The sequence below is a fragment of the Xenopus laevis genome, chromosome 2S, assembly GCF_017654675.1.
Source record: "Xenopus laevis strain J_2021 chromosome 2S, Xenopus_laevis_v10.1, whole genome shotgun sequence".
Classification (NCBI taxonomy): domain Eukaryota; kingdom Metazoa; phylum Chordata; class Amphibia; order Anura; family Pipidae; genus Xenopus; species Xenopus laevis.
In genome coordinates, this window is record NC_054374.1 from 160440050 (window position 1) to 160453613 (window position 13564).

Here is a 13564-nt window from a genome sequence, read left to right on the forward strand (position 1 = left end):
ACAATGTTGTCCTTCGTTTTCACTGAAGGAGGCCACATGCAGAAGATCACTGGTCAAGACAATGGTTAAATGGTCTATAGACCACCCACTTCCAGATAATGGCCTCTCAGTTACTGTGGTGCTTCTTACCGCATGGTCTCGGATTTTTGGCTCATGCATTGGTGCAGGAACAGGTAGTCCTGAGGTGCACTGGTGGATAATGCTGTTTGGTGAGCATGGTTGGAAGGAGACTCGAATGTAAACAGTGTTGGCTGACTGGAATGGGAAGGTGCCGAAGACTTTCTCTCCCTGAGAAGGTGGTGAGTGGAGTTGTTGAACTCTGCCGGAGAAGACCTGGAGCTGTGTCTCAGAGACTGGATATTCCTTAACGAATCTGCAATGGAATCAAGTAAAGAGCAGTAAATTTACCGAATATTGTACATCATAAATAAGCAACCTAACCATAAACAAACTATGCTGTGTGTGCCGACACATAGTCTGCTCCTTTTAGAAATCCTTCAGCCTTGTTTATGAACATCCACCATTGATCCCCATATCATGTGACGCTTGGCATCTGCCAAGTTTAGGACTTAAAATTTGTGGTTAACAGAAAGGGTCTCAAAAGTCACAAATATCCTTCTATCTGAAACTTACTGAAGGCAAGATTAGTAATACATAGGCCTCATTTATGGGAGAAAGTGCAATTGGGGTTGTGATAGTATTGCTGCAGTCGTTGCATGAATTGACGCCATTCTTAATGGTACATGGGTCCAAAACGACACCTTGCACATCAGTATTTGGTTGCCCGGTGCCAATGAGGCCTGTTAATCTTTACACTGCCAATGTTGGAAGTCTCAGTGCAGTAAACATGCACATAAAGAATCAGGCACACGCGTCATTTGGACTTTATAGTGTGTTTTTGAAGGATAGAATTCAATTGCACCAAAGCAACTGCCATGTTGGTCCCAATACAGCTGGAATTATGGGAGAAAAGGCTGCAGTGAGTAAAAAAATTTGGTCAACTAAACTGAAGTTTGCACACCGCACTTGCAGTGTAAATTAGGCCATCAAATCTGAAACTACTCTTGGCATACTCTGTTGGCTAAAATGGGGCTAAACCCTCTTCCCTTTTCATTTGCCCTTATAAATGAGAACTAAAGCCTATCTAAAGAAGTAGGTAGAAATGTTGTACATGATGTTTTGTGCTTCTGTACCAGCCCAAGGCAACCACAGCCCTTTAGCAATAAAGATCTGTGTCTCCAAAGATGCCCCAGTAGCTCCCCATCTTCTTTTCTGCTGATTCACTGCACATGCTCTGTGCTCCTGTCACTTACTGAGCTTAGGGACCCACTCACAATATACAGTACACATAGAATAGAAATGTAACAATATAAGGCTGATTAGTTATTAATACAGATAATTACTACATGGCAGCACAGAAACCAGTGCAATTAGCATCAGAATTTAATAATCAGCAAACCTGTAGCATCAGCTTATATTACAGCCAGGGAAGCTCATTTTCTGCTGGATAATTAGTGACGAGCCCTAAGCTTAGCTTCTCAACAGCCAATCAGAGCCCACTGAGCATGTGAGTGTCACAGACACTTTCCAAGATGGTGACCCCCTGTGACAAGTTTGAAGTCCTGGATCATTGCTGCTATTGACAAGCTGAAACTTTAGCCTCGTGCAAATAAGTTCACTATATAAAATATGCCATTTTTATCCACATTTACTTTTAGGGTTTAGTTCTCCTTTAAGAGGCAATTACAGTGAACAGTTTGTATTGCATTTTACAAAAAACAGTTACACAATTAGACACTTTTATTCAATGCACCCCAGGTTCCTACTATGGGCACCGCTGCTTCTAGTCGGGATTTTACTGGAATAAAGCAGAAGAGTGGGAAAGACAAGAGCAGAAACAAAGCCCAGATGCAACGGCTCTTTAAACAAATCTGAATCACTTTAACGAAAAGAAAACAGCTTTGGCTTTATACCACGACAGTGTCCCTACTGCACAAATAAACCAATCTTCCACAACAAAAGAGAGCTCCCCGAGAAGCAAGGCGTTTACTGCCGACGTATTCATTAAAATGACTCACAGTCATCTTGCGCGTATATGTAGGTTCTATTGAAGCTTTACTGGCATTCAGATAGAAATAATCTTGTTTTATTTAATATATACAGCTGCTGTGCAACGAAGGGAAAGTAGGATAAAATATACATGAAGCCATAAAACAGGAACAGGTATGGGACCTGTAATCCAGAATGCTCTGGACCTGGGGTTTTCTGGATAAGGGTTTTTTCCCATAAATTGGATCTATATGCCTTAAGTTTATTAAATAATTATTTGAAAATGAAATAAACCCAATAAACTGCTTTTGCTTCCAATAAGGATTAATTATATCTTAGTTGGGATCAAGTACAAGCTCCTGTTTTATTATTACACAGAAAAAGGAAATCGTTTTTAAAAAATTTGAATTATTCGATAAAAATGGAGTCTATGGGATATGGCCTTTCCGTAATTCGGTGCTTTCTGAATAACGGGTTTCTGGATAACGGATCCCATACCTGTACCCCTACGGAACGGATCTACTCCATGGCCTGCAAGCTGGATACACTATAATGCACAAACTATATTTTGGATGATTTATACATCAGTGTGGATGTGAATCAGCCTCCGGATGTAATTTGGAATTGAATGAACAATTCTCTCTCTATAGTAGAATATTTTCTCCATGGTGTCTGAAGACGGAATTGCAAGTGGCTGTCTGTTGAGCAGAAATAATGCACGTGACGTCTCCTTTATACGGGCAGAAGCTGATACACCATATATGCTAGGGAGGGTGCAGTACAGCCCCCAGTTTTTAAAACATTTATTAATTAGTCTGAAACCAAATATGAAATTGTGCATGAAGAAAGCAAATGATTGTAAGCAACTGTCCAGTACAGGTTATCCAGAAAACCTCAGAAAGGCTGTCGTCCACAGACTCCATTTAATACAAATAATCCAAATTTTTAAAACCAATTTACTTTCTCTCTGTAATAATAAAACAGTAGCTTGTACTTGATCCCAACTAAGATATAATTAATCCTTATTGGAGACAAAACCAGCCTATTGGATGTATTTACTGTTTACATGATTTTCTAGTAGACTTAGGGTAGGACTACATGGGCAACAAATCCCATGCGGCGGAAATAAGGTAAGTGAATGCATTGTCGGATGGTGTTGCAGCGTTGATCCAATGCGACACGACTGTTGGTGTCGTGTTGCGTCGGATCAACGCTGCGACTTCATCCAACATTTCCATTACTTACCTTATTTCCGTTGCATGCAATACGATGCCTGCCTTTTATGTTGCAGCGTGTCGGATCCCTGAAAAGGTCCATATAGTCCTACGCTTAGGGTATGAAGAATCTAATTAAGGAAAGATCCATTACTTGGACAAATCCAGGTCCCGAACATTCTGGATAACAGGTACCATACCTTCATGCGTTCAGCCGCAGGGGAGCGCAGGAGTAGACGGACTGTATTCTTTTCAATGAGGCTGTACTCGAGGAAAGATCCATTATCCAGACAAATCCAGGTCCAGAACATTCTGGATAACAGGTCCCATACCTTTAGGGCTCTTACAGACAAGCTTTTTTACCTGTGCTCCCCTGCGTTCCGGTTTTATGCGTTCAGCTGCAGGGGAGCGCAGTAGTAGACGTACTGAATACTGAGTACAGCCCCATTGAAAAGAATTCAGTGCGTCTACTACTGCGCTCCCCTGCGCAGTAGCAAAAACACTTGTCTGTAAGAGCCCTTATATGTTTAACATTTTCAATGGCTACTGAACGCATGCCCTTTGCTATTGTGTGCACTGCTGCTTCTGACTATATGCACCAGTGAAACATGTAGCAGTTGCCGGTGCTCCTCCAGCCAACACTCCCACAACATGTTCTGCATTTAAGAGACCTGTAGTTAAGCACTAAGCTTTAGTGAAAATTGCATTTTGTTGACTCCTGCTACAATGGTACATGCAGTCAGAAGCAGGTACAGGATCCGTTTTCTGGAAAACAGTTTTCCAGAAACTTCCAGAAAGGCCATCTCCCTTAGACGCCATTTTATCCAAATTTTTGAAAATGATTTCCTTTTTCTGTAAAATAATAAAACAGTAGTTTGTACTTGATCCCAACTAAGATATAATTAATCCTTATTGGAAGCAAAACCAGCCTATTGGGTTTATTTAATGTTTACTTGATTTTCTAGTGACTTAAAGGATAAGTAAACCTTTAAAACACGTCAGTGTAAAATTGATGAGGGTGCCATTCTAAACCCTTTTGCAATGTACATTCATTATTTATTATTTTTTCATTCCAAGATATTAAAGGATACATGTATTGTTAATATGATTGAATTTTGTTACAACAGCACCACCTGCTGGTCAGTTTCCCACCAGTCTGACCACCAAGTAGTCAAGGAAGTTGTCCGGAGAAAGAAAGAGGCTGCTCTGATGTTCTTCTGCTTAGGAATAAAATTAGAAACTTTTCTCAAATCTTTCCTAATCAGAATAACATCAGAGCAGCCTCTCTCTTTCTTTCTCCTGACAACTTCCTTGACTACTTGGTGGTCAGACTGGTGGGAAACTGACCAGCAGGTGGCGCTGTTGTAACACAATTCATTCATATTAACAGCACATGTATCCCTTAATATATTGGAATGAAAAAAAGAATAAACAATGAATGTTAATTGCAAAAGGGCTTAGAATGGCACCCTCGTCAATTTTACATTAACTTAATTTAAAGCTTTACTAATCCTTTAAGGTATGAAGATCCAAATTACAGAAAGATCCATTATCTGGAAATCCCCAGGTCCCGAGCATTCTGTATAACAGGTCCCATACCTGTACTACTTTCAATAGCAATTATGTACACAAATAAAAAGGAAAAAGTCTCAAAGCCTACAGGAATTTAGAGGGAAAATTACTCTGCAGCCTCCTTTAAATTGGATTTTGGGACAGTTGATGGCGGTGGCCTTTATAGTAATCTCCCAGCACTTGGCGTATAGTAATGGGTTTGTTTGATTCACCCATAACCACTCCATAACTACTCCATAACTACTCCATAACTACTCCATAACTACTCCATAAATACTCACTTCTCCCTACACATATTTCTTATGTTGACATTGCTTCCAGAAACTCAGCACTGAGTGTTTCAATTAATAGTGTCCAGATTGTTTTGGCTGTAATAATTTAAGCTGTAAAGTGTATGTAGCTACATGTATAATATTAGCACCCAAACATGAGAAGGACCAGTGACACACCTAAATACACATCTCCTAGAGCTGCACAGTCAAATAATATTCCCTTTTACTGCAATGAAAATGGATTTTTATCCTTCCAGCAGGAACAGAATTCTCAGATCTCCAAGTGCAGCGTCTCATTCCGTAGGAAGAGAATAACAGGCTTCAGCTCAGAAGAACTTTAATACAAAACAATACTGAGGAGGAAGATGGGAAATTGAAGGGTCACAGAGGGGTGTGGTAGGAAAACACACAGAACAGGAATGGAGCCAAAAAGCAGTTCATTGTGATCTAAACGCATTAAGTGTCTTGGCTATTTTTAGCAAAATCAATGCTTTGAAGGGCAACGAAGTCAACGAGAATGTGCAAAATACTCCGCTCCTGTCCTGCACATACCTCTGCTTTCTGCCTTTATTCATTCCTAACTGCCTCCCCACTCATAAGTGCCCAAGCAGGACCAACTTTCCTGGGCCTTGTGGATACTGTGGTCTCATAGGGCAGTCGCTATAGATCACAAGAGTCTTGGGAAGGTTGGTGTAGTACCATTAATAATTTACATTTATACCAGGCATGTACAATATTGGCACCACAGTACTAGAGAATAATAATTGCTGGGAAGGGAGTGAGACTGTGGGATAGCAGGTATAGTAGGGAGAGTTGGTGCCTATAGTAACAGTGGATAATAGTCTCTGGGAAGGGAGTGTGACTGTGGGATAGCAGGTATAGTAGGGAGAGATGGTGTCTATAGTAACAGTGGATAATAGTCTCTGGGAAGGGAGTGTGACTGTGGGATAGCAGGTATAGTAGGGAGATATGGTGCCTATAGTAACAGTGGGATAATAGTCTCTGGGAAGGGAGTGTGACTGTGGGATAGCAGGTATAGTAAGGAGAGATGGTGCCTATAGTAACAGTGGATAATAATCTCTGGGAAGGGAGTGTGACTGTGGGATAGCAGGTATAGTAAGGAGAGATGGTGCCTATAGTAACAGTGGATAATAGTCTCTGGGAAGGGAGTGTGACTGTGGGATAGCAGGTATAGTAGGGAGAGATGGTGTCTATAGTAACAGTGGATAATAGTCTCTGGGAAGGGAGTGTGACTGTGGGATAGCAGGTATAGTAGGGAGAGATGGTGTCTATAGTAACAGTGGATAATAGTCTCTGGGAAGGGAGTGTGACTGTGGGATAGCAGGTATAGTAGGGAGAGATGGTGTCTATAGTAACAGTGGATAATAGACTCTGGGAAGGGAGTGTGACTGTGGGATAGCAGGTATAGTAGGGAGAGATGGTGCCTATAGTAACAGTGGATAATAGTCTCTGGGAAGGGAGTGTGACTATGGGATAGCAGGTATAGTAGGGAGAGATGGTGTCTATAGTAACAGTGGATAATAGTCTCTGGGAAGGGAGTGTGACTATGGGATAGCAGGTATAGTAGGGAGAGATGGTGTCTATAGTAACAGTGGGATAATAGTCTCTGGGAAGGGAGTGTGACTATGGGATAGCAGGTATAGTAGGGAGAGATGGTGTCTATAGTAACAGTGGATAATAGTCTCTGGGAAGGGAGTGTGACTGTGGGATAGCAGGTATAGTAGGGAGAGATGGTGCCTATAGTAACAGTGGATAATAGTCTCTGGGAAGGGAGTGTGACTGTGGGATAGCAGGTATAGTAGGGAGTGATGTAACAGTGGGAACATCACATGTGGATATGACAGAGACTATGTAATGGTAATAATGAGAATTACTGATATGAATATACTGGGATCCCTTAAAGGACAATGAAAGTCGAATATGTTTGGTTGTGCTAATTTGTAATACAAACCCCAGTTGCTCCCCTGTCTGTTGATACAGAAATGTTTGTCCCATAGTAAATATAAGCAGTTAACTACTAACCAAAAACAAGTGACTTTTACATTGCAGTGAAACATTACCCTGTATAAATAAAAGACTAATAAAAACAAGCAAATAACACAATTGGGTCGTCGATTCTCTCTGGGATCTTCCCTGGATTTCTGGACAAAAGAATTCCACCGCAATCTAAAAATATTCTTTGTCTGGTTATAATTATATTTCTCAACCAATGGTCATTTATAGGACAATGGCGATTCACAATTGTTTGTTTTTTGATGCATCTGACGCAATTGCTTCAAGTGCTTCTCCCCTCCTGGAGGACTCAGTAACACTGGAATTAGGGGAATGAGAAAAAAGGTGGGCAAAATGCTGGGTGATTTGGGCAGTAATTGCACCTTGCTCCTGCACTTGTTAATGTGAACCTGGAAGCTGCTGCTGTTCCCCTATTGTAAGGCTATTTCATCCCCAGTGTAGGATATTACTTGTGCTGGCAAAGCAATGGAGTACAGGAATGATACATTTCTTGCAAAGTTCTCATGTTATTAAAAAACCTACATTGGATACTTTCACAAATCTACCAGCTTCCCCCATTTATCCATCATTTTAAATGATTGATAAGACCGGGGAGTCGTTCTGCTCCACGCTCGCTGCTGAGCTCTCAAACACAGAGACTGCCCATTACCAGGGTTCATACAAAGGCCAAGTGCATTTCTGAGCTACGGGAAGGAATATAAATAAAATGAGGTTAGAGAGTGAATTTAAAGGATAAGTAAAACTTTAAAATAAGTGAGAGTAAAATTGATGAGGGTGCCATTATAAGCACTTTTGTAATTTACATTCATTATTTATTCTTTTTTCATTCCAAGATATTACGGGATACATGTACTGTTATTATGAATTAATTTAGTTACTACAGCGCCACCTGCTGGTCTGTTTCCCACCAGTCTGACCACCAAGTAGTCAAGGAAGTTGTCTGGAGAGAGAAAGAGGCTGCTCTGATGTTCTTCTGCTTAGGAATAAAATTAGAAACCTTTCTCAAATCTTTCCTAAGCAGAAGAACATCAGAGCAGCCTCTTTCTTTCTCCTGACAACTTCCTTGACTACTTGGTGGTCAGACTGGTGGGAAACTGACCAGCAGGTGGCGCTGTTGGAACAAAATTCATTCATATTAACTGTACATGTATCCCTTAATATCGTGGAATAAATAATGAATGTAAATTACCAAAGTGCTTATAATGGCACTTTCATCAATTTTACATTCACTTACTTTAAAGGTTTACTTATCCTGTAAACGGGAACCTCCAGCTATTTGAGTAATATAAATGCTGTGCTTACTCTGCCCCTCCTGACTCAGTCAGCAGCTTAGGGCCTGGTTGACGGCCTTACCGGCTGATATCTGATTGGAAGGCTGGAAATACCTCTTTTTGGCGAAGTCTGCTGCTGAGGAAAACCTCTCCAAAGAGTGGGCCAAAGGAGAAGATCAACCTGACCTGGAACTTGACTTTAATGGCCAAAACAGTCTACACCAGGGGTCCCCAACCTTTTTTACCCATGAGACAAAAATAAGCACCTGCTTTGAGGCCACTGGGAGCACCATCCAACGGGTTGGTGAGTAGCGTTACTCCTGAGCCACCGGTTGGGGATCTACTCATTTGGTCAACTCACCAGACAAGTGGCCAGCTTAAATCTGTGGCCTCTCAGAAGACCACTAGCAACTATTGGTAAACAATAGGTTATCCTTACTTTTTTCACCTTTTTTATCTAATGGAGAACCCTTTGATGCTGGGTCTTCCAAAACCTATGATGTACCAGCACAGGGACATGGGAATTTGGCATATGCAAGGCAAGTCCTGCCAATTCAGTCAAATCGGGACAGTTTGGCGTTTACCTACATGGTGCAAAGAATCCCATTCCTACATATGGCTCTCTTCTAATAATAGTTCTATGCCCAATTAACTGCTAATTAATATCTTCAGCTTCGTTCTTAAGTCAACAATGGAAAGAAAAGTCTGGTCTATTATTATTATTTTTATTTGGGTAATTAAAAGCCATTCGGCAACATAATGGGCTCCAGAGAATTACCCTGAACACATTCAGCATCTGGAACTGGTCTTCGAGGAATCAAACAAATATTTATGGAACCAAACCAAATATTTATACATTTTCACATGGTTAAGAACACAAGAATACAAATTCCTTAAAGGATAAGTAAATCTTTATAATAAGTCAGTGTAAAATTGATGAAGGTGCCATTCTAAGCACTTTTGCAATAAACATTCATCATTAATATGTACTGTTAATATGGATGAACCAGGCTCATCCAGGAAGAACCTCTGCAGGCCTGGACATCTGTCCAGTCGGAAAAAAAGCAGAGTGAAAACTGCACAGGAAAACGGAGAAGCCAAGGAGGAAGAAAACCACAGTTTCCCCTTAACACCAATCATCATTTATTTATACCAATGCTTGCTTGTTGTTTTAGATCACTGGCTACCAATGTTCTTCTTTACTTTTATGGGGGGGGGGGACCATGGCTGCCAATGTTTTTTTTTTTTTTACTTGTAGGGGCTGGCCACCACATTTTTAAAAAAAAACATTTATGGGGGGGGGACATCTGACCACCAATGTTTTTGTTTTTTTATGGGGGGCCTGACTACCAGTTTTGAAAAATGGGCAGTGGTGATTTTTTCCCAGGACTGCTTTTTAATCCCAATTCAGCCCTGAACCTCGCCTGCTCAACCAGAAGGAACCCCGTCTGCTCAACCAGAAGGAACCCCCGCCTGCTCAACCATAAGGAACCCCACATGCTCAACCTGAAGGAACCTCAGCCTGCTCAACCAGAAGGAACCTCAGCCTGCTCAACCAGAAGGAACCTCCGCCTGCTCAACCAGAAGGAACCTCCGTCTGCTCAACCAGAAGGAACCCCCATCTGCTCAACCAGAAGGAACCTCCGCCTGCTCAACCATAAGGAACCCCACCTGCTCAACCAGAAGGAACCTCAGCCTGCTCAACCAGAAGGAACCTCCGCCTGCTCAACCAGAAGGAACCCCCGCCTGCTCAACCAGAAGGAACCTCAGCCTGCTCAACCAGAAGGAACCCCGTCTGCTCAACCAGAAGGAACCCCCGCCTGCTCAACCATAAGGAACCCCACCTGCTCAACCTGAAGGAACCTCAGCCTGCTCAACCAGAAGGAACCTCAGCCTGCTCAACCAGAAGGAACCTCCGCCTGCTCAACCAGAAGGAACCTCCGTCTGCTCAACCAGAAGGAACCCCCATCTGCTCAACCAGAAGGAACCTCCGCCTGCTCAACCATAAGGAACCCCACCTGCTCAACCAGAAGTAACCTCAGCCTGCTCAACCAGAAGGAACCTCCGCCTGCTCAACCAGAAGGAACCCCCGCCTGCTCAACCAGAAGGAACCTCAGCCTGCTCAACCAGAAGGAACCCCCGCCTGCTCAACCAGAAGGAGCCTCCACCTGCTCAACAAGAAGGAGCCTCCGCCTGCTCAACCAGAAGGAATCTCACCCTGCTGGGTTAGCATTCATCTATTTAAAAGGTAATATATCAGTGCTGCAGAATGGTATGGCTTCTGTGCATTTATGAACTGACCATCAATATTAATGATGAGGCTTCCCAATACACCCAGACTATAGGCTTGATAATGCCTACAAGACCCAGTGAAGTAATCATAAATGACCCAAGCTTCCAGGAGGGTTTACATCTTTCACAGAAGAGAGTCCATTATTACCTTCCCAAAGAAAGGGGTTAGGCTAACAGTCATTCAATTCAGGCTATTGCACAGAGCTTGTTTTTCTTTATGATTTTTATGATGTATTATTTGTTTATAAATTACACTGTTTACACTGCAAATAATTCACTCTACAATATAACATTTGTGTATCTAGTTGTAATATTGGTGTGTAGGTGCATCTCAGGTTATTTTGCCTGGTCATGTGCTTTCAGAAAGAACCAGCACTTCAGGATGGAACAGCTTTCTGGCAGGCTGTTGTTTCTCCTACTCAATGTAACTGAATGTGTCTCAGTGGGACCTGGATTTTACGATTGAGTGCTGTTCTAAGATCTACCAGGCAGCTGATATCTTGTGTTAGGGAGTTGATATCTGGTTACCTTCCCATTGTTCTGTTGTTAGGCTGCTGGGGGGGTGATATCACTCCAACTTGCAGTACAGCACATGACTAGGGCAGCTGGGAAACTGACAATATGTCTAGCCCCATGTCATTTCAAAATGAAATATAAAAAAATCAGTTTGCTCTTTTGAGAAACAGATTTCAGTGCAGAATTCTACTGGAGCAGAACTATTAACTGATGCATTTTGATTTTTTTTCTTCCATGACAGTATCCCTTTAACAACTATCAAGGCCTCATATATAGAGCACAGATCATTGTTTTTCTCCCTCTCCGACTGTTCTACAATTATGGCCTTGTTTGTTATCTTCGTCTAACCTGATAAAGACAAATACAGAGTTGGTGCTTTGAGGCAGAAACCAGACTAAGTAATCCATGAAAACAAGAGAGAGAGAGAGTGCAGAGTAATCCATGAGAGAGTTCTGGGGTGAATGTACAAGTGTTTGGGATATATCTGGAAAACCACCACTTCAGATGTTAAGCCTAGCTGCCAGATTGATGTGTGTCTGCGTTCCACAGCAGAATCTGTTCTCTGTCTGCTCTACTCGGAACAGCAAATTTCCACTTATAAACTCCCGTTATCTGCCTGGGTAATTGGAGCCATAGTGTGTCCCAGTGAATGTCTGGGTCAGGCAAATCTGTCTGGGGCAACACAGCACTTGGGAGGTTCCCAGACCATAGACAGGTATTATCTTTACGAGAGATAATAATAAATCACATCTAAACACACAGCCAACAGCTGTACAAACATGTCTGACCCACCGACATAAAAAAGGGAACAGCTATGGGGATCATAATGGTGCTGGATATAAGGTCAGGAGAATTATATGGAACACGGATGTTACAGTGAATTGGGTCTGCTCAAGGGCTATTAGAGCAGAGTAAAGGTTGCAATACATGCACCGATATTAGTGTATGAAACAAATATTCGTACAATATGTGGTGCGTCTTTGGTGGCAGACTAGCCAACCAATATGGGCAGAAGACTTGGATATCAGTCAACTCGTCTATCTGCCCAGGCGGAACATTTTTATTGGGTGCTTTCAAAATTGGTCACTGTAGTGCTGAATCTTCAGGTACAGGTAGAATTCTATTGTTTCTATCTGTATATCTGACTATGCAGTTGCAGTTCTACACGTGTGTATTGAAACAACAATCTTTCTTGGAAAGATCTTTTCCAGGAAAGATCCTAATTGTAACGTCTATGGCCACCTTTAGGTGTTAGAGGGGTGTGGCTACAAGACTCCCAAAAATGAGATCTGTAGACATCACCCTATATGGCCCTCACAGTGGCTAAATTAAAACACAATGGGCAGATTCTGTTGCCACAGAATACCAAAAATGTTAAACAATACAAACACCACTGCATTATTTATTAGAGAACATATATTGTAGATATTTCCCGTCAAACATAATGGAATACTTAATTTAATGCAAACAAACAGGATTGTTCCTGGTCTTCCCTACACTCCAATGAAATGTTCACGGTTAACACAAATATGCTGCAAAACACTGCATTCTAAATTAATAGCACCAGCATGTAGTTGCTGCAGGGAGAATGCACTAGGCAGCTCCGCATTACATGCATACCAAAGAACCGCAAGGTTTATACATGGCACCTGCTCAATTTCCCATAATGCACAGCCAGCCTCTGATGGTATTCATGTAGAAGAAATTTAAGATTCACAGAAGACAAACATCACCATTCTTTGCTTTTGTTAACTAACTTGCAGGTTGGGTTGCCACCTGGCTGGCATTTTACCAGCCTCACCGGTAAAAATAATGGTTGATCCCAATGTTATTAAAAATAAGATAAATATATAGGAAGGCTGGGAATTTTATTTTCCATAAAAGGTGGCAACCCTACTTGCAGGTGACTGTTCAAAGTAGTGATGTGCGGGCCAACCTTGCTATGCCATTGGCGGATCTTACACAGCCGGTTTTGGGTTTTATAGGTGCACACCTGTCTCGCCCCTTTTGTGATGTCAAGTTATATAAATGGAGGGCAGAAGCTGGGTGCGGGCTGGAGCTAGCCCTGGTCAAATTTTTCTCGACCTGCACATCACTAGCTCAAATCTAATTGCCAATTGGATGCTATCAGAGCCGATTCAGACCTAAGCGCCGCCTGAGGCGGTTCCTGCAATGCCGCCCCCCCTCGCCGACTTACTTGTCGGGAGGGGAGGCAGGAACACTAATGCGGAGAGCGCAATTGCGCTCTCTCGCATTAGTAAAGCCGAATTTCCGGTTTAAAAACCGGAAATTCGGCTCTTAAAGGTGCAGGAGCGGCTTTTTGCCGCCCCTGGAAACCGCTTCG

The 13564-nt window shown here is 42.2% G+C and overlaps 1 protein-coding gene across 1 annotated transcript in view; it reads right to left on the reverse strand.

Annotated features, from left to right (window-relative positions):
• Nucleotides 1-13564, reverse strand: part of gab2.S (GRB2 associated binding protein 2 S homeolog) — a 93828-nt gene that overhangs the window by 19003 nt on the left and 61261 nt on the right. Inside the window, exon 3 of the mRNA XM_018250375.2 lies at nt 130-373. Coding sequence (XP_018105864.1) covers nt 130-373 — 244 coding nt within the window. The remainder of the gene's footprint in view (nt 1-129; nt 374-13564) is intronic.